This window comes from Colossoma macropomum, unplaced genomic scaffold, assembly GCF_904425465.1.
Source record: "Colossoma macropomum unplaced genomic scaffold, Colossoma_macropomum, whole genome shotgun sequence".
In the NCBI taxonomy this organism is placed as follows: Eukaryota; Metazoa; Chordata; class Actinopteri; order Characiformes; family Serrasalmidae; genus Colossoma; species Colossoma macropomum.
Genome location: NW_023494789.1, coordinates 38,255,254 through 38,280,453, shown reverse-complemented (window position 1 = coordinate 38,280,453; position 25,200 = coordinate 38,255,254). Strand labels below are relative to the sequence as shown.

General features: G+C 37.8%; 1 protein-coding gene across 1 annotated transcript in view; it reads left to right on the top strand.

Annotated features, from left to right (window-relative positions):
* The first annotated feature begins 309 nt into the window (after nucleotides 1-309).
* Nucleotides 310-25,200, top strand: part of rtf2 (replication termination factor 2) — a 50,074-nt gene continuing 25,183 nt past the window's right edge. The window contains exons 1-5 of the mRNA XM_036571229.1: nucleotides 310-527; nucleotides 920-1,014; nucleotides 1,154-1,247; nucleotides 1,911-2,050; nucleotides 3,745-3,823. Coding sequence (XP_036427122.1) covers nucleotides 459-527; nucleotides 920-1,014; nucleotides 1,154-1,247; nucleotides 1,911-2,050; nucleotides 3,745-3,823 — 477 coding nt within the window. The 5' untranslated portion in view covers nucleotides 310-458. The remainder of the gene's footprint in view (nucleotides 528-919; nucleotides 1,015-1,153; nucleotides 1,248-1,910; nucleotides 2,051-3,744; nucleotides 3,824-25,200) is intronic.

The window sequence follows — 25,200 nt, the reverse complement described above, 5'->3', positions numbered from 1 at the left end:
AAGGCTATATTTGTGTCGTAGACATCCCTGGTTCCTATCACCAACACTGGAAAGAAATCTGTACGTTTCTCTACAATTAACCATTTCACACCAAACCACTCTGAATGACTCTGTTCAAGGACTGATTTATTCAGAAGTTTTGAAAAATTGGTGGACTTCCCCTTTAAGTCATTTTTGCCTAGCTTCAGCTGTGATGGACCTAGAAGAGCTTTATGTCATGTAATGAGGAGTCTTGGGCTCCATCTAGTGCTCAAACTAGCTAACTTACATAAAAACATGTACAATTGTTCATTTCCACGGACACTCGGTGGCGACATCTCAAATCAGTAACGAGAGCTGACTAGCAAGAGGGACCCTCTTTGTGAGCTTTCGTCGATTGTTTATACGTTAACGTTAGCTACCTGTGTGCTGCCCGGATTTGAAAAGTCGATAAAAATCCTTCTAATCTTGTTTTCAACATGGGATGTGACGGCGGCACCATACCCAAAAGGCATGAATTGGTTAAAGGACCAAAGAAGGTGGAGAAGGTAGCTAAAAACGAACGACACTCGCTCTGTAACGTTAGCTGGCGTTAGCTAGAGTCTGCTAGCTAACCTAGTTAGGTCTTTGATATAACGGCTCTGGTCTTTGTTACCCTTTGTTATGCTCTAGATATGTGAGTTGGCTAGCTTTATATTGTTTTTGTCCGTTAACTTATTGCGCAAAGCTGGTATTTTATTTGACTTAATGGTCAAAAACCGTGTTGTTTGGTTACTTGGCTGGCTAGCCACTGAGCTAGCTAACCTAGCTAGTTGGCTGCCAAAGAAGGTCTAGTCAGCTGGTTTTAAACGTTACTGATATCAACATCTCTTAGTATTTGTCACTACAGTATGCAGAGGGTTGACAAGCTGTAATCCGAAAACAAACTGGTGTATTTCAGGTGGACAAAAATGCTGAGCTCGCCGCCAAGTGGAAATACTGCGCCCTGAGCCAGGAGAAGTTGAGGCGTCCTATTGTGGCTTGTGAACTTGGGAGGTACATGAATTTATATCTTTGAGTCAAGTTTGTTTAGCTTGAGGTCTAAACAGAGATACTTCTTATCACGTTTAATATCTGTTTCCAGACAATCAGTCAAATGCATGTTCAAAGCTGAATGAATCGGTTGTTTCAACAGGCTGTACAATAAAGATGCTGTCATCGAGTATCTGTTGGACAAATCAGCAGAAAGACCAAATGTAGAGATCGCGGCTCACATCCGTGGCATCAAGGTGAGAATAAGGTTTTATAGAACAAACCGATTTGAAAATGTGTGAGTATGTGAAAGTCTTCCGTGAAGTCGTAGTTAAACCCGTGAATGCTTCTACATAATCTTAATTTGTCAGAAACAAGTACACATAAAAATCCTGTTTATCCATTTGCACCTGCCAGTTTTGTCTCGTTTTCTTTTTTTTTTTTTGTTAAGTTTGTGTTTAATGTTTCTCCCCAGAATGTATTATTGTTTTAATAACAACCTGAAACTTTGCAAGGCTTTAAGGCTTTCTTAAAAGGGTATTCTGGTCTAAACTTTCCAGGCTAACCCTAATTATTATTGTTATTGTTGTTGTTGTTGTTGTTATTGTTATTATTATTATTATTATTATTTGTTGTGTTGTGTAGTGTAATGTAGTACATTACATCTTTTAGCCTCATAGGTCTGACAGTATTCACAATTTTGTGTCCTTTTCATCCATCAATGTTTTGTCATTACAATATTTATAAGGTATTACACAAGAACACCTTTGGGAATAAACATTTCAAACCTAAAACACTTGTAGTTTTTCAAAAGTTTCTTTTATCTACAAGATAAAACCCTTCAAAGTGGGTTTTCCTTGTCTTTATACCAGACAAATCTCAATCTCTGGACTATTGTGGACTATTGTGTGTTTTTGAAGGATGTGAAAGAGTTGAACCTGACAGAGAACCCAGCGTGGGAAGGAGAGAGGAGGAACGCTAAGGGTGACTGCTATGAGGACATGCACTGCGCCATGTTCATCTGCCCTGTAGTGGGGCTGGAGATGAATGGCAAACACAAGTAAGAGCTCTCTGTTTTACTGATATATGCTTAGAATGTGTTGGTCAAATAGGACTAAAATGTCACAAGACTGCTTAAAATAAACAGTGAAAACATCAAACTCTCTGCTGTTTTAAGAAGAATAAAGCTGTGAGCCTAGTGTAGAGACTGGCAGTAAGATGTTAAAAAATTTATGCATTTTGAGCAAATGTGGAACCATTTTTGCCTGCCTGAAAAACTCTGATCACTGTTCCAACTAGGGATGCAAATTTTATGATAATTGACCATCATTATTCAGTGATTAACTGTTAACAGGCAAATCTAAAATTAAAGATATAACCCATCAAAATATCAGTAATAAAATAGATAGTTCTGGTTATGAAATCTGTTTGGCTGAGCCACCTTTGAAGCTATTGTATAATACTATATATACACACTATATGATGTGTAATATATGTGTATTACATAAGGTATACCCAAAACTGTACTGTAAACACACCCTGCATTAGAACCCAAGAGACTGACAGCTGTAATTTTTTATATTTATATGTGAACAAAAATGTTGACAAAATGATTGTAACATAAAACGATGGGCTTCTGAAAGTTCTGTGATCTGAAGATATATTTACCACTCAGTAGCTCTCGAAAGTCGTTGCCCTTGACTATGTTTTTATTTATAGTTTTGCACAAGCATGTGTCATTTCCTCACACTGCCATCCATTCGAAAGGTTCCTCAGCTTGAAGGATAAACCAGCTTGTTCAAATAGGAACTGTTGTTCTTTGTTTACTGGAATAAAATAATTTGGTTATTGGTCAGCAAAGTATCTTCCACCGTTCCCAAAATATTCAAAGAATTATGTACAACAGCATTATTTACTGTGTGTTAATACTATTATAACCACACCACAAAATGTTACATTTTTAATAGTAAGAATCTGAATAGTTTGAAAATGAATGTATTTCACTAAATAAGCTTTTAAAGAAAAGTCTCTGCTCATAAATCTACAAGCTAGAAACTCTCATATACGTTAGTTGCTTCTCACATAAAATATGCAAGTCTGTTAATCTCACTGCTGAAATTTTAGCAGAAATTGCATTTATAGTAAGTCTAAAAATGTGCAAAATCAACATAATAGGTAGTCATCACCACTTAGCTGGTGTGCCATATTTTGTTTTACTAGTGAGCACACATTTTTGGAGTTCCCTTTGACTTCTGGAAATCAGATGTCTGGTGCCACCTAGTGAGTAATCTATCAGCATTGCATAAAATTGCATAGAATACGCATGTTGTATACCAGTTGTCACCAGCCATGACCCTGGAGGTCTACTTTCATATTGAGTCTGTTTCCAACCACAGTCTGTCACCTCTGCTCCAGCCTATTAACTTCTTCAGAAGTTCTTAAATGGCTGTATCAGAAGCATTAGTGCTAGGTTAGGAGGTGTTTCATATTAGATGCATGTTGGAACTACACTTTGGAGGAAAGAAGATCTGCTGGAGGAGGGTTCATGACCTCTCTTATACACATTAGCGCAAAGAGAATGAAGAACACTCTGGAATGATTCATTTGTGAAAGTAAAATTCCCCTTTAAACAAATGGTGATTAATAGTAAACCAATTAAGCAAGTTAAACAGTCACACTCAATTATTTGTTTCTAAATTTTCAAGGTTTCGAGCCTGTAAAAGGTAGTGAGTTAAGTGTTTATCTTCTTGTCAGGTTTTGCTATCTCCAGACCTGCGGCTGTGTGTTCTCAGAACGAGCTCTCAGGGAAGTCAAGACGGAGATCTGTCATAAGGTGAGAACCAGCCTCAAAACATTGTCACTGTTTGCATTTTTCTATTCTGTCAGTATCTTGAAGCTTTTAAGCTTTTTTTTTGCCATGGCACAAATTTGTAGGCTAAAAAACATGACATTTAAGATAAGTTAATTAAAGCCTACCTTAGCGCTGTATCATGTGGCTAAATATCGTATTTATTTCTGTTGAGAAATGGCCAACAAGTCCATGAGTCCACAGTCTGTTGGTTGGTATGCACAAGTCTGGGCAAAGATGCCATGCATCACTTTTTCTCCTTGAGAACGTGAACGAAGTAATAAAATTGTTGTACTTTCTTGGTCAGTGCTTGTGGATGTTTGCTGCTGATGTGATCCATCATTGTGCTCATGCTACTGCTAAATTTCAGTACATCGTTACACAGTTTACATCTGACCACATCTCCTTCTAGCAAAAAAGTGTTCCCCACAATGTTCTGTTTAGCCACACACTTCGTTTTGTTGTAGGGTAATTGATGGGGAGTTGATTTCAAAAGAGTTGGTTCTCTAGGTGTTGGAGTTAACTCTTGCTCAATGTCTCTAAGAGTCAAAAAGCATGGATTTTCATCGTATTAGTATGATCTGTAACTATAATTTGTGTAAACTACAATCAGGATGGTTTGATCTCTGCTATATTTCTTACTCTGCAGCTCTGTCTCTCTCGGATAAAATTAAGTTGATAGAGTCGACTCCAGAAAACCTAGAGTTTTGCATCACTAAGTAGGACTGCTGAACGATTTACACTCTTGCACACAATTCAAAAACGTTCCTCAAATTAAATGAAAAACTTGCCTATTGTGAACAAGCATTGGTTGAACGTTTATGTATTTGAAGGTTAATGACTAACCTCTTTAACATCCTTAGCATGATGCAACGTGTGAGTCAAATTTCTGAAGGTGACACAGAAGGTGTCACTTGTGTGGGATCATCTGACAAGTATATGGAGAGTATGAAGAAATGCAGTGGCTAGGAAGCTGACTTTTGCTCAACCATAATTTACAGTAATGTTTAACACATTTCAGTGTTTCCTACACATAGGAACTTGTGTAGGAACTGTACTTGGGTGGTGTGTCAAAGTATATGGACACCCCCACCAAAGTAATATTTTAACAAGAAGTTGTGTGAGGAGGAGGAGAGACTCCTAGCTCATGTACTCTGCTAGCGTGAACCTTATTGAAATATAGAATAAAATAACTCTTAGACATCTTCCATTTCCATTTTGCTCATTTCAGCGGTTGATATTCGTATTTTTGTGTAAAAGACATTATTTGAGTCTAGCTTTTGTCTCCGTTTTGGTCATATGTTTAACTCGGTTTGCTGGGTGCGGTGCACCTCATTCAGCAACTTCGTTAGACTCCCTGAAAAATGTTCATTTTTATGGAAGTTATATAGATGTAATTAGGCTACCAGTTCATAAATCTTTTCCTCTTTCCTCAAAATATGCATGTACACAAGTACTTTGTGTACGAAGTACATGCATATATTCACTAGGAGCTCACAGAGTGCTGCTGATGCAGGATCAGTCCTATTTTAGCCTACTCTTAATCAAAACATTAACTGACACCCTAAAATGCCGATCCTCACTACAGGTACACTACTCTTGCGAGATGGTTGTTTTTAGTTAGCCATTCTAAAAATGGGCTATGTTCGAAAAAGCCCATTTTGTTCTGTATGCTGCATGCTACTCTTCATCAGTAGTATACAGTATAGCAGGGGTGCTCAGTGTTGGTCCTGGAGATCTACAACCCTGCAGTATTTAGCTCCAACCTAAATCTAGCACACCTGATACATCCAATGAAATCCTTCAGGGGCATCTGAAAGTTAGAGCCAGGTGTGTTGGATCTAAACTCTTCAGGATCAGGATTGGGCACCTCTGCAGTATGATATGCAGTTTGTGAAATAGTGTGCCATGCTACAGGGCAGAGGTGTGACTAGACTACCACTTTTTAGGTCTTGAAAAACATGTGGATAAGTTTTGGTCAAGAGATGACTGAGTTTTGAAAGATGCCATGACCGAGTGAAGAGTGTTGTTTTCTACTGATCTCCTAAGTCGGAAATGTCAACTTTAAATACGTCTGTGTGGTAAATGTGTGTGGTTTCCAGAGACACCTATATTTGCTAAAAGGTCAGTAATTTCAGTTTCATTACATTTGTAGTTGGTCATAGGAGCTAGTTTGTCTAGATAATAAGCAGTGTGACTCCACATTGTGAGCATGAGGTTGTATTACAGTAACTTCCTATCTTTCGTCCTAAGTTAAGATCTGTCAGGGTCAAGATAAGATATTTCACAAATTCGTATTACAGAAGCAAACCTTTATCTTCATTTAGCAAATTCACCTCCCAGCATTTTATCTCAAGTTGGGAAATAACTTATACTCAGTCGAAGTCAGCAGTCAACTGTCATGTCTGTGACCAAGCCACCAACGATACGTGCACAGCCGAAACATCAACACATAATCAGAATAATGTTAAAAATCTAAGTTGCAGCTGCTGTTACTTATTAAGTTAAAGCAAGTTAAAACAAAACTAAAGTGAAATAAACTGGACGTTAGGAATATTGTGACAGTGAAATGGGCTGTTTCTCAGAGTGTCACCGCACCCCAGTTTTCAGACTCCATCTCCCAAAGCTTTAGATGGCCTGCGAGCCGTGCTAACTTTATTCCTCCTAATAAACAGCCACACATTCAACTAAGTTTCCTATTATTCACCACCATCTCTATAATATTGTATTTAATGATTTTATTATTTGATATTTAATTATCAAAATTAGCACACAGTGGTAATAAGAGGAGACGGTGTGAATTGAACCAACATAAATAAATGTAACCTCATTATGCCAGTAGTGAACTATGCTGCCTGTCACAGTTGCCTAAAAACAGACTGTTAAAACAGAGATTAGGACACCATTGGGGTTGTCCTAAAGTTAGGACAATACTTATTAAATTTTGTCTAGTTATGATGCTTCTGTAAGTCTGTTTTCTTATCTAGAGTTAGGATAAGATTGTGAAGTTATGAACAGTTATTCTCTAATAGCTACTGTCCTAAATTAATTCATAACTGAAGTTGTCGTGGTAACTAAATACAATGAGATTTCAGATTTAGCATGTTTCTGTAATAGGGCCCCTGAAAAGCTGATGCTGTGCAGGTTGTTTGGTTGAGACAAACCTTAGTAAGTTACTGTTTTAACCATGTTACTGATGCAACACATTAACTTTAGTAAATGAACAAAGCCAGCAAACCCACCTCAAGACCAGCAGAGAAAACTGATGGGGCTTCAGTGTTACACTGAATGCAGTAGCAGGACAAATTATGTTTTTTTTTTATTTTTATTTTATTTTTATTTTTTTTATTAATCCCAGTCTGTTAAATTGTTTGGAGCTAACTAAGCAGTAATTTTGTGTTTACGTCCTCCTGAAATGACCATATTGCATTTTAGGATGCAGGATATAATGAAGATGCTGCCTGCATGAAGGAATATTTGGCCATCCAAACATCTTTGGCTTTTGGAAACTCATGTTTCTGCATGCTACTCAGTACTTTTGGACACAATCGGCACACTTGCGTTATGTAGTGGGCTATTTCAAACACAGCTACTTTCCCATTCCTTTTAAAAGATGACGTAAAAGTTCAAAACCAGTGAAGGTAAGGAGAGCGAGACCAAATGCTGCTAATTTGAGTCAGTAGGTTTCTTCATCAGTTACAGTACTGCTTTACATCGCCATAGCCTGTAGTTATCTTTACATTTGCAAGGACTACCACAACACTGCAGTGGTACAAGGACAACCAACTTGTTGCCACATCATTGCCACCACAGCAGCCATAAAACACCTTTCAAATGTTTCAGCACTCTCTAGCACAGCCCCTGCCCTTTTGTCAGTGGTTGTGGTTCATTCTGCCAGTCAATTAACAGAAGTTCACAGATATTTTCCTGCCAGAGCATTTAACGTACGACCTACCTGAGCGAAAAGGCTCAGGAACAGATCTAAATCCTCATCTTTTACAGAACTAACAGAGGTGTCAGGTTAAATCAGACAGCAGGTCAGACAATAAATATATATATATATATGTATATGTATGTGTGTGTGTGTGTGTGTGTGTGTGTGTATATATATATATATATATATATATATATATATATATATATATATATATATGTATATATATGTATATGTATATATATGTGTATATGTGTATATATATATATATATATGTATATATGTATATGTATATATATGTGTATATGTGTGTATATATATATATATATATATATATATATATATATATATATATAATACATATATACGTGTATATATATATATATATATATATATATATATATATATAATAATTTTTTTTTATATCTATTTTTATGTATGTTAACATGACAGTATATTGTTTCACATGGGAAAAAATGCATGACTTGCACTCAAATAAGACATAAAGGTCTTGCTAGAGCTGTTTAGCTCGTTTTGTTTATTTCTTTTCTTTTGGTACTGTCTGTAGTCCCCTCCTGGGTACATTGCAGAGTCTGCCAGTACAACTTTAACAGCTTTACTACAGTAAACTGTTGTTCATCGCTTAACCTGTTTTGTTTGTCTGTATAGTAAAACCACTAAAAGTTTATCTACATTGTACTGGTTTCTGTACCCCTTTATTGTGCTTTTCCATCCTCTTGTTAGTGCCTCTTTCCTCCTCATAGACCTGAGCCTATGGACATAAAAGGCATGAATTAAGTCTTTAATATATAAAAGTCTTAGTGTTATACAATTTTGTGTGTATGTGTACAAAAAATATGAATTTTGATATTTATTTATGCTTTACGTTTGATCCTAAATCCTTTTTTGATAAGTAGAAAATGATTCTGCGGTGTCATAAAGTAGAAAGTCCACTGATCTTTGTGCTTTGATTTTCACAAAATGTTGAACTGAGTATCTTGAAAATAGGCCCAGAATACATCCACAATAGGGCACACTAAAAACATATGCAGATACAGGACAGCTACTGGTAAGTTACATGAATAACATAAGGGTCTTGTGTATTGGGTGTAGCATATGTAATAAAGCAGTTGTTCCACACTGTGACCCAGTTAGGTTTAACGTTATATTCATTCTCCCAAAGAGAAACTGGATGCTTACAATTTGTTTGTTTAAACAGTGATGTGTACACTATACACTATGCCTTTTCATGCACAAGTAGAATCTAACAATTTCTGTACAAGGTGTAGAATTATTTTATGAGACCAGGGGACGCTGTAAGCCTTTAATGGGTATCTCAGTCTTAAATGTGAAAGGATCTGGGGCCATTTGCATCGAGAGTTTAATGTAATTAGTGTAAAAGCTGTGTTAGGGCCTGCATGTTGTCTAGAAAACCCATCTCTGAATCGTGTGAAAACCTTGAGACGGGGTTTGCTTCTAGAGAATTTAGGTGTGTCTGAAAGCTGTCAGGTTATTTTTTTCTTCTTTATTTTTTTTTTCCGCGGTGTGGTCCAAATATTTTTTTTTCCATAGATGCATGATGCAACATGAATAAATTAGCATCAATTTTTTCCTTCAGTAAATGCATAATAACCCAATGAATTGCAATTCTTTCCTGTATATTTTTCCACATTTCAGTGCTGAAAGCATTGCGCGCAAAGCATGTCTTGTGACAGCCTGCATAGCTGAAAATATTCTTAAGTGAGAAAAGTGCACCTTTCTTAGACATGACACACACCCAGCAATAACCGCTGTTCATCATGGTTGTACATGATTGAAGTTATGGAAGGATTCTGTGTCTAAAAACAAACAAAAACAAACAAACAAAAAAAAACCCTGTGATGAGCCCCCCTCCCCTAAGTGAGCACAAAATCAATCTTGGGTGTGGGCTCAAAATGCCCTTAGTAAACAATAGGCTTGTTAGCCATAGGCTGATGTGATTTCTTTTAGTTGTAATAGGCTACAGTCTTCCTATTGAGCATATTTGGCATGTTTTATGAGAAATGTAGGTTTTTAAGCTTAAAATTAGGACAAGCTTTTTTATTTTGTTTCAACTTGTTGCAAAATGTTAAGTTTAGCATTGTTTAATTTGGCACTTTAAACATCACTTTTTGTTGGCCTATGTAGAAAAGACTGTTTAGGGAGTTCTGACTGTTTTTTCTTACAGTCTTATAATGCACAAAAATGAAGTTGTATAATACTAGCTCTTAGTATTTCATTTTGACCTAAAATGTCTTTCTCAACAACGTTCATAGCGGAGAGGTCCATGCAGGGCATTGTAAGGCAAAGTAGTAAACAAATAACTTTTTTTTTTCCCCCCACATTTACCATTATATTACCTTGATCAACATTTATGTATAAATCTCAGAAGACTCATGTAGTTTGAATTGTAGTTTTGGATATAAATAAAATGGCTATATTTTTGTGTGGAACTCTGATTCCTATCACCACCACTGTAAACAAATCTGAGTCGGTATGATTTACAGCACAACTAAAAAGAGGCAAGTTTAATTACACACCCCTCAAAAAAATTCAAAGCCTGTACTTGTCATGTTTCACATACAGTCATTGCAATATCCAACTTTATTCAGAAATACATTTTATGTCCATACTGTGCAGCTCTAGCAAGATTACATGCAAAGTCTTGTCCCCCCCACCCCCACCCCCCAAAAATAAATAAATAAATAAATCATACGTTTATGCTCTATCTGGTCTAAATCTCAGGAATTGGAACCTGCACCCCTAGTTTCTCTCCAAACCAACTGCCATAAGATATGCAGACTAGAGCCAACCACTGAAGCGCAGACTCATCACATCTCAGAATTGTTTAGTGAAACCCTGGCTATTGTTTTCATACACAGACTACATGGACTGGGTACTGAATGACACATTTTAGGACTTAAACAATGTTTGCATACTATATCAAACTACTTTTCTTTAAAGGAAGAAAATATAGCTTTGCATGATAGGTGCCCTTATTTATTTATTTTTTGAAATTGATGATAGAAATTTGAGTCCAGAACTTATTTTCAGAGATGAAATAATCTGTTTCTGGAAGATTATATCTGTTGTACTAATATGTTTACAGTTCGCTTGTGGTAGGCTTTAAGAATCTTGGTGCCATGCATAAAGTGCTGTAATGGAGGACAGAAAAGCATCATCCGCTAATACACAGCAAAAACCAATCTAATTTGAGCTGGTTAGACTCTGCAGTGACTTCTCAAATGCAAAAAAATACTTTACTGTAGAACAGATAAATATTACCCACAAATGCATTGCTTAACCTAATCTGATCATGCTGCAAAACATTTCTCAGGCAGCCTAAAGCAGTGTTGTGGCAGCAGGCTGGTTTCTCTGAGCTCTAATATGCACTTTCACTTCGGGCTTCTTATATAGAGTCGTGTGTATGTACAGAACAGTACAAATGGTGAATGCTTATGATCTGGAATCAAGTATGGAGAGTTCTCTTATGATGTTTTCTTGGAGGATGTGTTGAAGTAGTTTGCTCAGTCATGCATGTTTTGTCTGATGCTGTAACACTGTAAAAAACAAGTTTTTAATTGACTCATAATCGATTAATCAACTTAAATGTGGTTTGTAAATGTGAAGAGTTGTAACAGTAAAATGTTTGGCAGTGTTCTGTTCACCAAGAGAAAGATTATCACCACAGAAACATGTGGCACTTTGTTTAAGCCTGTTCCTATTTTTGAGCTATAGCAAGTAATAAGCAGTAGCCAGAAATGAGTCATGATCATTTAACTGTTCTAACAGTTTCACATGCTAGTTCACTAAATAAGTTTTTAGGTTTCCAGTGTTCGAAGGTAATGTAGTGCTATGAAAGCCAAGTCAGACTTGCATATATTGTATCCTTCATTTCGAGGAAATACTTCCAGACTTCTGTAATCGTTCATAATTATTTTTATTTCGCTATCTGATCACATGGGTACAATGCTATTAGTGAATTGCTGCCCTCTGCAGGTTAAGTCAATAACTCACCTTAGGTTGGACGTCACTTTGAAAATGTTAACGAAACATTAACAATGCACCACAGATGGAAATTGTATTTCTGTCTGTGTAAGTGGCTGAGTGTAAATGGAATCTGGATTAAACTCACCTGGAAAATATTATTCAGTTATAGGCCACATGATGTAGCTAAGTGTAAATAGACTCTATGATGTGAGCATATTGGAATTATTTTTTTTTATTTATTTTATAGTATTTTGATATCTGATTAAAATTCCCAAAAGTAAAAAGGTCATGACTCACGGTCAGCCTGTTATGACTTTGATTTTTAGATAAATAGAAGTTAGTAGTTAGTCTGTCAGTAATTAAATATTTCATGTTATTAACAATGTTTCTTTAGCAAATTAAAATATAAGAATTATTTTACAGCATGTTCTGTCAAACATTGAACACCTTCCCTAAATCATCTTCAATATCATATTTGCACACTCAAGGGCAAAGCACCAGGTCTGCCATTTTATTGTGTGAAAGGTGCAGAAACAATAAAGGAACAGCACTAAGAATGCATTGATATCACTCTTCCGATGCCCACCCCTTAAGTATACTGACTACTGATACAGATGCTAACTCTACCTATCTCTAATGTGTTAATAGCTAGTTTTATTTATGTACTATCATGTAATTAGTATTTGCTATTATGTAGTTATTGTTAAGAGTTACACCTATCTACTAAATATGAAGTAATTGTATTGTGTAAAGTATCTAAAAACAGAACTGAACAAAACATAGATAAACCTATAGTGTGTACACATAAGCACGCAGCTGCTTCTCTGGTTCTGCAAAACAGTGTTAAATATTGTTTCACATCCGAATTTCCCAAATCATTTGTCTCCTACATGCGTTTAGTTCACTTGCTCTTAGATCTTTGAGCATCAGTCGCTGGAGTTAACAGCGTTTGTTCCAGTTTGGTTGAAGCAACAGGCTGCGAAACCTCCCTGCTGCCAAGACTAAAGGCTATCATTACCCCAAGAAACTGGCGAGTTTGGTAGAGGAGGGATAATGGTCTGGGACTGTTTTGGTGGGGTGTTGGGTGGGGTTTGTGCTAGGCCCCTTAGTGCCAGTGAAGGATAGTGTTAATGCTTCACTGGCACTAAGCACATTTTTGTCAATTATGTGTTTCCAACTATGTGGCAACAGTTTGGGGAAGGCCTTTTCGTGTTCCAGCATGACTGTGCCTATGTGCACAAAGTGAGGTCCTTAAAGACATGGTTTCATATGGAGGAAGCCCTCTGAAAAGCTTTGGGATGTTTTTGAACATCAAGTCAGGCCTTCTTATCCAATATCAGTGGCTGATCTCACAAACATAGAGACTGTGTGTACTCATTTAACTTACAAGGATGGGGACGACATGCATAGTTATAGTCAGATGTGAATGATAATCGTGTTACATTAGATTTAACAAGTCACAGCTGTAGAAGAACATCCCAGTTTACTTTAAAGTTAGGATTATCTGTTCTTCTAATAGCCTGCATTATTTTGAATGAAGTGTTTGGTTTGGAATTTATGAAATGCCAGATTTGGTTAATTTTATTCTGACTTGTGGCACTGAGAGCAGAACTAACAAAATGCCTTTAAGTTGGCCCACTGACTGGAATTTGTGATGTTCCAAAAACATAATTACTTTTTCGGAAGCCAACGGAAGTGGCAGCCCATTAAATGTTTTCAGTGTACTAACAGTGCAGTAATTTGCTTCTGAGTTTAATTGGCCCAAAGCATTGCAGAGAGAATTGCTGGGAATGTTTTCCTTCACATTGAAGAGTATTAAAGATGTGTTCTGTGCATTGTCTTTTTACATGAGACAAAACAAACGATACAAACAATACATATTTGTAAGGATACGAAAGTGTAGAAGTTTGTAAATAGTCCTCTGCTGGTTGTGCATTCCAACGGTCTGATCTTTACACTAAGAGTTACAAATGAGTCTCTGTGGGTTCTGCTTTGAATTACCACCTTCAAGAAAATAGTTAAACGAATAAATGATTTACCATCCTGCAAACCACCACTCTGTTAATTAGTAGTAAAAAGCCACTACTCAATAAATTACTCTGTATTTAATGAAACTTGCATTTATCCATAGCTTTCCAATTAGTATCATTATGGCAGTTATTTCCCTTATTGATTTGACTTTGGAGGATCAGTTTTGAAGGGGTGAATTTTCTGTGACTTTTCATTGGCATTATTTGAAAGCTCTAAATGTTTGGAAGCATTATTAGATGTAATATTGTAACATTTGAATGCACTTGAATTAAATATTTTATTGGACATTTTATGGTTTATTTTAATTAGTTCTGATCCATGTTGTTAACTGTCTAGTTGGTTTTGCACTGAACTATGATCACTTTGGCTTTCGGCATTACTATTAATGAGGCTTAACCGGAAAATAACCAGTTGCAAGTGGAAAAAAACAGTGTGCAATTTTTTTTGTTTCAAGTCCCCCACGGCAGTAAAAATAGCCTAAAAGCTGTAAATGCAGTGACCACGTGTCTTATCTGTCACTGTTTATGTGACCCTTAGTAACACCCAGGACACTTCGCATGCATGTCAGCATGCTTGTTGTGGGTATAAAAGGCCGCACTTATAGGAGTGACCCGCTTTCATCCCCACACTGTGACCCACTGGTTGAAAACCACCAGTCTAAAGTATCAACTATTTGTTAATACTTTAATTTGTGGCCCAATAATTTGAATTAAAGTGGTATTTCTGACCTCAATTTACAGTAGCCCAAATTCATCAAAGTTGCATTAACAAAGTGGAGATTTCATCGCTTTTAATAACATACAGACTACTCTGCATCTGATTCATAAAGCTTTTGTATGATGTGGAAACAAGCAAAGGTCTAAGCGTAAATGGTGAATCAGTTTCAGCAAGTTAAATCATGCCCCTGCCTACCAGTACTTCACACATCATTTCCGTGAAGTATGCATGGAATTCAGATGTTTTGGTTGGCAGCCATAAAGAAAAAAAAAGGAGTGACTGCAAAGAATAAACGAGAACATCTTACTTGGTTATGTGATAGAAAATTCAGGCACGGTGTGATAAATCTTCTCTTAACACCAATGTTAAATAAGTACATCCACATTTGTATTAGGTTGCCATGTGCAGACATTATTAGTACTATTGTAATTATCAAGCATTTTTTTCAGGTTGTTAAACTATTACACTGACATTTAGATGCACTTCTACCAGACGTGAGATCATACAGGTACACCAAAGATGAAACTGATGATTAACAAAAGTGTTTGATTGTGAACATTTTGTGGTTGAATTTGACGTATGCAATAAGGTCTGTGGCGTGCTCAAGACATCAAGTGTGTTTGATATAAAATACTTTTCCAGCTTACATGTAATAAATAATGATGATTTTCTAAAAGGCAGAAAAGGCCAACATAAAATTCCTGTAGCTTCACAGGTGATCAGCCCTGATTTGTGATGTGCCACACGAGTGGAGGGTGCAGATTTTAACAGTGGGAGCATTGTGGCCAAAACTGTTATGTAGATCATATCACCATAAATATGTCATGACAAAGTCTGCTTTCATATTTGATCCGTTACCCTTTCTATCTTTAGCAACTTGTTACTCACAGGTGTAGCGTTTGGACAACGGTTATTGAAGGCCAGGTGCTTGAACATGCACTCAACCTGTGTTATTTGTTTACTGATCTGTTGTTTTTCTGCTTTTAAAGGGCAGCGCACTGCAGTCCTCTCTCAGTGCTTCAGTAACAACCTCTAGATGTGCGCCTCAAAGTTTATGTTTATATCACGCAACCTCAGTAAAATATTTGATTAATAATACTGTGAATCTTGTACAGTGTATTTGGAAAATGTAAATGTTGGCAGATGCCACTTAAAAAGTTACCATTAGGTTTATGCTTATAGTGTGGTTTGATGAATAATCTGAGGGGTTTGGTGGAAGGTTAGAAACGTCATATATATTTGTTTTTCATTTATGACGTTAATTGTAGCAGGGCTATAAGTTGAACAGATAAAAGTACACATGTTAATTGCTTTCTCTTCATTGCCCAGTTGGATATATAAACCTTATAGATATAAAGTTTTATCTTATAGATAAAATGTGAAGTAGCATTTAATTGTGAGGTCAGAGCTTTCCAGTATGTCCAATATGTGTGATAGAAATGTTCCACTATTAATAATTATATCCCATGAATATACAATTAATAGTGGTATATATGCTTAATTGTAGGCTTTGTCGATTTGACGCTAATATATGACGATGATATGAATTTATATTTACTTAGCACTTTTCTCAAAACCAAGCTTTATGGTTCCTACACTACAAATCAGCTGACAAAACATACATACAGAAATGTCAAATAGCATTTGCCTCAAACTGTGTGTTAAGTAATCTCAAATAGACTTGCTTGTGTGGTTTCTGACAGTGTATGACACTTTTTATAAAAACAGACAAAATAGACAAAGACAGCAGTCGCAGCCACCTGGAAACCTAAATTTTGTCTGTACTTTTGGTGATTGTTATTAAAGGGGACCTAGTAATGCTTATGTTCATTGTTCATAATTTTATTTTTGGGGTCTGCCGGAATAGATTTACATGCTTCAATCATCCAAAAACACATTATTTTTCTTTTATTGTGCTCTACATCTCTATTCACCCTCTGTCTGAAACGCTCTGTTAGAGTGCCTGTGTCTTTAAGCCCCGCCTCCTGATGAACCCAATGTGCTCTGATTGGTCAGCCCACACACACTATTCTGATTGGTCAACTGCTAGAGTGGCTCCACCCCTCCGTCTTGCAGTCTGCAGACTAGGACACACACAGCAAAGAGAGGCTGAAGCAGCAGACAGCATTCACACACAGTCCTTCCTGTGGGGTTAGCAGAGGTGTCAGAACGGAACTGCCGTGAAACAGTCAGAACATAAAGTTTCATTTCTCTGATTCACTACCTTGTTCTCACTTATGCCACTCCCTCTTTTTGTTCACACTCTAGCTCGCTCGACCACCACTGCTCTCTCTCCCTCAGCCAGCTTTGAATGGTGTGTTTAAACAGCAACTGACAAAACCTGCTCTTTCTGCCTTTAAGGAGCTTAACTCGATACCGTCTATCTCTTGTGACTGGCTGGTTTTCACTGTTCATGGCGGGAAATAGAGTGGATTTAGGGCAGACAATGAAATTTGGGCACAACAATAAAAAGAACAGCTCTCAAATATGTCTTGGCCCTCACTAGCAGACAGACCCTTTTTTCCTGAGCAGCTGTAAACAAAGCTGTGGCTGTTTTTCCAATGACGTTGGTTCTGTCATACTAATTTGAGCCAGAGTCTGATACTGCAAGTCAGGTCAGCGTCTTCTTGACATGGCTACAAAACTGGACAAACTCTTCCTGGCATGTCATTTTGTAACAGAGAAAAGGACTAGAATTCCAGCAAGGAATTTCAGGCAGCTGAGAAAAGTGGTTTCTGTGAGAGAGAGTTCCTCCCACTGGCGTGTACTTTGAGTTTATAACTGTAGACTGTTTACATGCACAAGAAGCTAAATAACAGACTAAAGGAAAGGGAAAAGGTGTAAAAGCATAATAGATCCCCTTTAATAATGTCGTACAATGCCAATAAACCACAAAAGCAAGTTTGTATGTGATCACTTAACAATTTGCTCCATTTATTTGTTTGCTGCATTACCTTGTGTGTCCAAAGCTAAATTTGTTTAGAAGGTGTAAATTTACTTTTTGCCAAAATGCCGCTTTGGAACAAAAGCTATATTTAATGGCTTGAGTTTTCTAAATGAATAGAAAATGAAAGAAGTCACTACTGTAATAGGTGAAATCTGCCAATGTCAGTGGATGCAGTAATTTGCTTCTGAGTTGAACTGGGTCCAGACATAGTAGAGAGAAATGCTGAGAAAGCTTTCCTTCACATTAAAGAGTATTAAACTGTTCTGTGCTTTGTCTTCACATGTGACTAGACAAAGGGTATGAAGGATACATGTTTGAATTCAGCTGGTTATATATTCCAGCTGGTTATGTATTCTGATGTTTATACTAAGAGTTACAAATAAGTCTGTGGGGTTCTGCTTCATCATTTGCTCGACACTGCATTTGACTACCACCTTCAAGAGAATAGTTAAATGAATAAATGATTTACCATCCTGTAAGCTACCACTCAGTTAATTAGTAGGTACACTACTCAGCAAATGACTCTGTATTTAACGAAACTTGATTTAACCCATAGTTTCATTTCCAGTTAGTGTCGTCATGGCAGTTATTTCCCTTTGACTTTGGAGGATTGGTTTTGAAGGGGTGGAGGTCTGATTGTTTTTCATTGGCATTATTTGAAGTTAAACCTGTAAATGTTTGTAAGTCCCACCACCTCCCTGGCAAAGATGAAGGGAATATTCCAATGAATGCAAGCCTGCCCCCTCCATTACAAAGATTTAATGTTAAACTGTTTATGTTTACCAGTGAATCTAAAGAGTTTAGCATTTAATCTTTTTTAAATTTTTAAATTATTAAATTCTTACATTTTTTTAAAAACAGCATTTAAAAAATCCCAGACGCTGCAGACACAATCTCTACCGTCCCGTCTTGTTACCTTCATATGTTAATGTTGATGAAAACTTGTCAGATAAAATATTATAGTAATGGTGGTTAATAATGAGAAGATGGAGCTGAATGCGTGTCTGTATTATTAGGAGGAGTACCACTACTGCGGTCAGCAAAAGCATTTGGGAAATAGAAACTGAAACTGGGAGCGTCAATGCTCTGATAAACAGCGTGTGGCAATGTCACAGTATTCATAACTTCAAGTTTATCGCACTTTTGTTTTGACCTTTTGTACATCAGTTACGGCAGCTTCTGTAGTATGAATTTGTGAAAAAAAAGCTTATCTTGACCTGTCAGATTTTAACTCAAGACCAAAAGATTGAAAGTTTCTGTAATATGGCCCATGAGTCATATCCCTTAAAATCATTTTATCTCATTATTTTTTGTAGTTTATTTACAAAAACTATATATTGATTTGACTTTAGCAGTTAATCAATTAGACACCAAATCACTTCTTGAACAAGACTATTGTCAGTTTATCAGACAAGAGCTTTTACAGCCTGCTCTGTGAGCATAAGGTCAACAGCACAATCTCAGTACAGCCATTTACATTTATTGCATTTGGCAGACACTCAGCTTGTCCAGAGTGACTTACAATTTCCTTTTGCACAGGTAGGCGAAGGTAGTGTTAGGAGTCTTGCCCAATGACTCTTATTGGTATAGTGTAGGGTGCTTGACCAGGTGGGGGATTGAGTTCCAGTCTCCAGCATGGGAGGCGGTGGTGTTACACCATACCAGTCGCACTTCCATCTCTAACCATTTGGGCTATTGCTGCTGTCTCCTTGCCAGCATTAGTTCCCCTTCCCTTCACAAGCTTCTGATGATCCGAACTTTGCTGCTCGCCTTCTCACTTATATATCATACTCACATACTCACATATTCATACCATTCTCCAAAATCTACACTGGCTTCCTGTAAATTACCGGCATAACTTTTAAAAGGCTTCCACTCAAATACAAAGCTCCCGATAATCTTGCAACAGCTTATCTGTCCCATCATCTTTTTCTCTACAAGCCCATTTGTGCTCTTAGGCTGTCTTTAACTGGGCTCCTCACTGTTCCTACATCCAACCATCATAGCTTCTGCGATAGAGTATTTTCCAGATCTGCTGTCTTGATATTCAAATCCTTAATTTTTCCTAGTCTGTGACATTTCTCAAGCCTAATCTATCTCTGACTTTCCACTATGCTCTTTCCTTGTCCTATTTATTATTGTCCACCCCCTGTATTATTTATTACTGTGCTTTCTCGATTGTCTTCTGAAGTAAGCATCTTTGGGTTCTTAGAAAGTGTTATATAAATTCTAGTAACCAGTAACTAACATTCCCAAGTGGAATTGCTTGTGCTATGGAGATATACTGATAAGAAACTAAGGTATGATTACTAAAGAAAAATCTTTGGAAAGCCTGAAAAGGCCAGACATAAGTTCTTTTTTTGTGGAACTAGGCCAGTGTTACCTTCTTTATCGCATAGCACTCGACTAGTAACAAAAGAACAGAAGCTAACATGATATAACACAAGAAATGATCAAAGATTATTTACTGAAATGGTTGAGAACATACCTGAAAATGTCTAAGATGGTGATTTCACAATTGGGAAGCCATTTCAAAATTACATTTACAAATATATATTTAAAATAAAGGTCAAAAATATGTTTTAAACATAAGTAAAACATCCTTCACAATAGCTTAAGCACATTTTTGGAAACTTGAAGCATTAATAAAACTTAAATATTCCACAATATTCTTGCCTGTCTCAGATCAGTGTACCTACCCTTTACCTTTTAAATATAATCATTACCTACTTAAATCATATTGCGTTCATGCATAAATATGTAAATCCATTTAACATCTTGGGCTCTAAACATTTTCTTTTTGTTTCCAAGTTGGCCATCATAAGTTATGAATTATGATCATTTTTAAGTTGCCCCACAACATTAATTCAACTCTGTTACAGAGGTATGTACTGAAATTAAAATATTGAATTAAAGAAATGCCTTTAAAGTAATTAATTAGATTATATTTAATGGTCTCATGTGAGTAGCATAAATGCTAATTAACCATGTTTTGGGAATTTGCTAACTCTGTGCTAAGAAACTCAACCCTGTCTTTTGTCCTTTTAATCATGACCCATGATTAAAGATTAAAACATTGAACTGTCCTAAGGAAGGGTAGTACTGCAACAATGGAAGTGTCTGGGGAAAATCAACCAGAAATCTCTAGCAATACTACAAAATCAAGGAGTCACAAAGATATTACCAATATGCAAACACACACACAACAGGAATATGTGTACTAAACTCAAGATAAAAGGAATATATGCCACTCCTAAGTCATCATCAAAAACCATAAGAACCATCATAAGCCACCAAAATAACCAATTATCCATTATGGCGATATCTGTTATACTCTTTGTAAACTATTAACACTGCACTAAAATGTAATACTCATTAGAATGAACATTGTGAATATTTAACAGTAGTATATGGAGTTACATGTTCTGTCACACAATTTAGACACTGTTGTATTTTGCTAGAATGTAGAATGCTCCACCGTCAGATCTGTCGTCGTCAGTCATAGTGCGTGGCATGATGACTGTTAGCTGGAAGTTGGATTTGAGATTGCAGATACAGATATCTCAGCTTAGAGGACAACTAAAACTGGATCCTCAGTACACTGCATGTAGCTCCAAAATACATAAACAATGACATTTCAACACAGTTGGCAAACAGTTGCTGCTTTAAGCTGTTAAACCTGGAGAAATAGGCACAAAAACATTAGACACACGGACCCTTTTAAATAGAAAAAATCAGTCAGTGTAAAAAATTTTTAAAAATATGTTCTCTAAACACAATCTGAACTAATTAAACCATATTTGTCATAATATCTGGGTGTGTTTGCATAAGCTAGTAAGCTCTATCCTATACTGTGTTGAAATTATAACCTTATCGTTTCGGTTTTTAACCCATTAAACCATTTAACTCTCCCACACTAAACCTAAAACCTAAATCTGACCAAATTTTAGGAATTTCACTAACTTAATTTTTTTTTAGGTGTTTTGGTAGAACGCTCCTGAATTGTTCATTTGTTGCATGTTCTGAATGAACAGAGTGAAAATGGGAAGTTTTATTCTACTACCACCGCAACAAGGGGAGTTCCCCTTTAACGGTAGAGTTCTGTGAACAGTTGTTAAACTGTCAGCCTACAGACAGAGAGAGAGAGAGCTTTAGGACAGACCAATAATTTCACATACTACATCACCATTACTTACTTGTAAACTGTCAGTGATTTTAAATTCCTTACTTTTCCCCAAAAATTGAAGGCCCTGTAGGAATGATGTTAGGGCATGCTCTGAGTAAGAGCGCAAAAACAGAAACCTCTCTTATAGCGCACCAATTCTGCTGCTTACACACTGCCACTCTTAAAAGCGATAATTAAAAGGCCCAGATTGCCATGTCGGGCCCTTCCATGCTGCAAGCATGTTGTTGAAATACTAAACAATTACAGAAAAATAATAAACTTGAATTTAAAAATAGTTAATAAATGTGTGACAATTAGGATAAATATTTTAACATGAGTAATGCAAGGTCTCTGCATTTTAAAATAAGGAAGTGGAATCTGTATGTGTGAAGAAGAGAAAGCCCCCCCCGCCTTTCTCTACTCCTGCTACAAGAAAAAGAAATAATATATTTAAGAAAAATGTCAAGAATCTCACATTGTCTCTAAAAACAGTTATATTGGTTCTTCTACTTTAGGTGTAGTGTTCCCTAAATTGTCCTACTTATTTTAACCTCACACTGCCCTCAGGAAGGATATGACATTACATAAACTCTAATGAAAACAGTCTGTCTGGAAGTGAAAATCAATAAGCTGCACCAGTGTTTGAGTTTTGAGCCTGTCGTGCCCTTCTGTTTCCTACTTAAGCAATCGTTCCGAAAAGGGGTCCCTTCTATTTTAACAATAGCTGGAGGAATACATTTATTATTCTGCTCGTTTGCTGCTCTACTTCTGTAGTGTGACCTTTTGCCTGCGCTGGACGACTTCTCACAACATGCTTCATCTTTCTTCTGTCCTTTCAGCCTTAAGGGGGCATTATTAAAAGTACTTACCTTTTTAAATTTGCATCACAAATGATCTTTTACCTTCCCGGGAAGTAACTGGGTGGAAACACCAAAATGATGTGCAGATATTAGGCAAGACCCGTTGATTTGATTGGATACTCTTTAATACCCATTGCTGTGATTTAAACTTTTGCAGTTAATCCATTAAACACCATCTCAAACCATATGATATTAAGTTAAATTTATTTAGCACCTTTCTCAAACCCAAGGATGTTTACAGTTCCAACACTATAGCAGCAGACAAAACAAACACACAAACATGTCTAAATAGCATTTGCCTCAAACCATGGGTACTTAAGTAATCTCAAATAAACTTGCTCATGTAGTTTCTGACACTGTATGACATTTTGTATAAAAATTGACAAAAAAGCAGTAGCAGCCATCTGGAAGCTTGAGTTTTGTCTGTACTTTTGAGAATTTTAGTTAATATGTTTTACTATGGTAGAATCCACAAAAGCAACTCTGTATGAGATAACAACTCGCTCCCATTACGTGTTTGCTACGTTACCTTGTATGCCCAAAACTCCTTCCAGCGGCGCGGCATGTAGCTGCAGTGGCCACTTTGGGAATAACAAAGCAGTGCTTTTTGTTCTTTTTTTGTTTTACTGTCTGTCGCTGTAACCCGACCAAATCTCAACTGCAACAACCTGCACCAATGTCTTCCATCGCCAGAGCCTGCTACAGCTGAGAAATCAGCCACAGTCTCTGCTTTTAGACAGACTGTGGGAAGAGCTGTGCAAGCTAGGCTTTGTGTGCCTGCTGGCCAAAAGTGGTGTGCGAGAAGGCAGAAATGAGGCAAGTGAGCTGGGTTATGCACTAGGCTAATTGCTAACTCCAGGCGACCAGCGGTGCCATCGATCCTGCTTTCTAACATTTTGTTCTTTGGAAAATAAACTGGACTATCTCTGGATCCAGCGAGCCACCCAGCGTGAGTTCAGAGACTGCTGTGTTTTCGTTTTTTACGGAGACATGAATGACGAGCTCCACTCCAGACTCAGCCATTCAGCTTGACGGCCTGCTGGGCTTCCGGGCGGACAGAGACGCTGAACTGTGCGGTAAGACTTGAGGAGGGGGCCTGTGCGTTTACATCAACACTGAATGGTGTAAAAACGCGGCGCTAGTCTCTAGTCACTGCTCACCGCTGGTGGAGTTTGCGATGGTCCGAGCCAGGCCTTTTTATTTGCCAAGGGGGCTGACTACAGTGTACATAGCAGCAGTGTACATAGCTCCAAGTGCTAACGCCGCACTGAACGAGCTGTACAGCACTATCAGTGATCTCCAAAACACACACCCAGGCAGACTGTTTATTGTTGATGAAGATTTCAACCATGCTATTCTGAAGTCAGTGCTCCCTAAATTCCACCAGTATGTGGACTTTGCAACCCGGGGGGCTAACGTGCTGGATCTTGTTAACACAAACATCCCCGGGATGTACACGGCCGAGCCCTGCCCCCACTACGGCTACTCAGGCCACATCTATGTGATGCTCATTTCAGCATACAGACCGCTCATCAGATGTGCCAAACCGGACCAGAAGCAAGTGAGAACCTGGCCGCCAGGAGCTATCTCTGCCCTTCAAGCCTGTTTTGAGCACACTGACTACATCAGCAGGTGCATTGATGATGTTGCTGTCCCCAGACTCATCACAACACACCCCAACCAGAAGTCATGGTTGACTGCAGAGGTGCACACGCTGCTGAGAACCTGCTATAAGGCCTTCATGTCAGGGGACAAGTCAGGCCTCAGAACAGCAAGAGCTTTCCCGGGCCATCAAAGAGGCAAAGCGTGCCTACGCAAATAAAATCCATGAACATTTTCAAGACGCTGCTGACACACGGCGCATGTGACAGAGCAACCAGGCCATCACCAACTACAAGACACCTCAACCCGCTTGTGACAGTGACGCCTGTTGCCAAGCCTTGCTCACTGGGGACGTGGACCCGGATTCTCTGTAAAGCTGCTTTGTGATTGATCTGTTGTGAAAGGCGCTATATAAATAAATTTGACTTGCCTTGACTTGACTTCTGGATGCGCTAAATAACTTCTATGCTCAGTTTGAAGCACAGAACTGCACAAAGGCGAGGAAGACAACACCTCCTCCGAATGAACAGGTACTGTGTCTGTCCGCTGCTGATGTGCGGAGAAATCTACACAGAGTCAACCCATGAAAAGCTCCTGGATCTGACAGCATACCTGGCATAGTGCTCAGAGAATGTCCTGAACAGCTGGCCGATGTTCTTACAGACGTATTCATGTCTCTCTTTACTGGACACACTGCAATTTGCAAATCGCCCCAGCCGCTGAAAAGACGATGCCATCTCCACCACACTCTACCTGGCTCTCACCCACCTGGACAATAAAGACACCTACGTCAGAATGCTGTTCATAGACTTCGGTTCAGCATTCAACACCATTGTCCCTCAACACCTGACTGGAAAACTGAGCCTGCTGGGCCTGAACACCTCCCTCTGTAACTGGGTCCTGGATTTCCTGACTGAGAGACCTCAGTTAATCAGGATCGATAACAACATCTCCAGCACCACCATACTGAGCACCGGTGCCCCCCAGGTTCATGTGCTTAGTCCACTCCTGTTCACTCTACTGACTCATGACTGTACTGCAAAGTACAGCTCAGACAACATCAAGTTGCTGATGAAATGACTGTGGTGGGTCTGATCA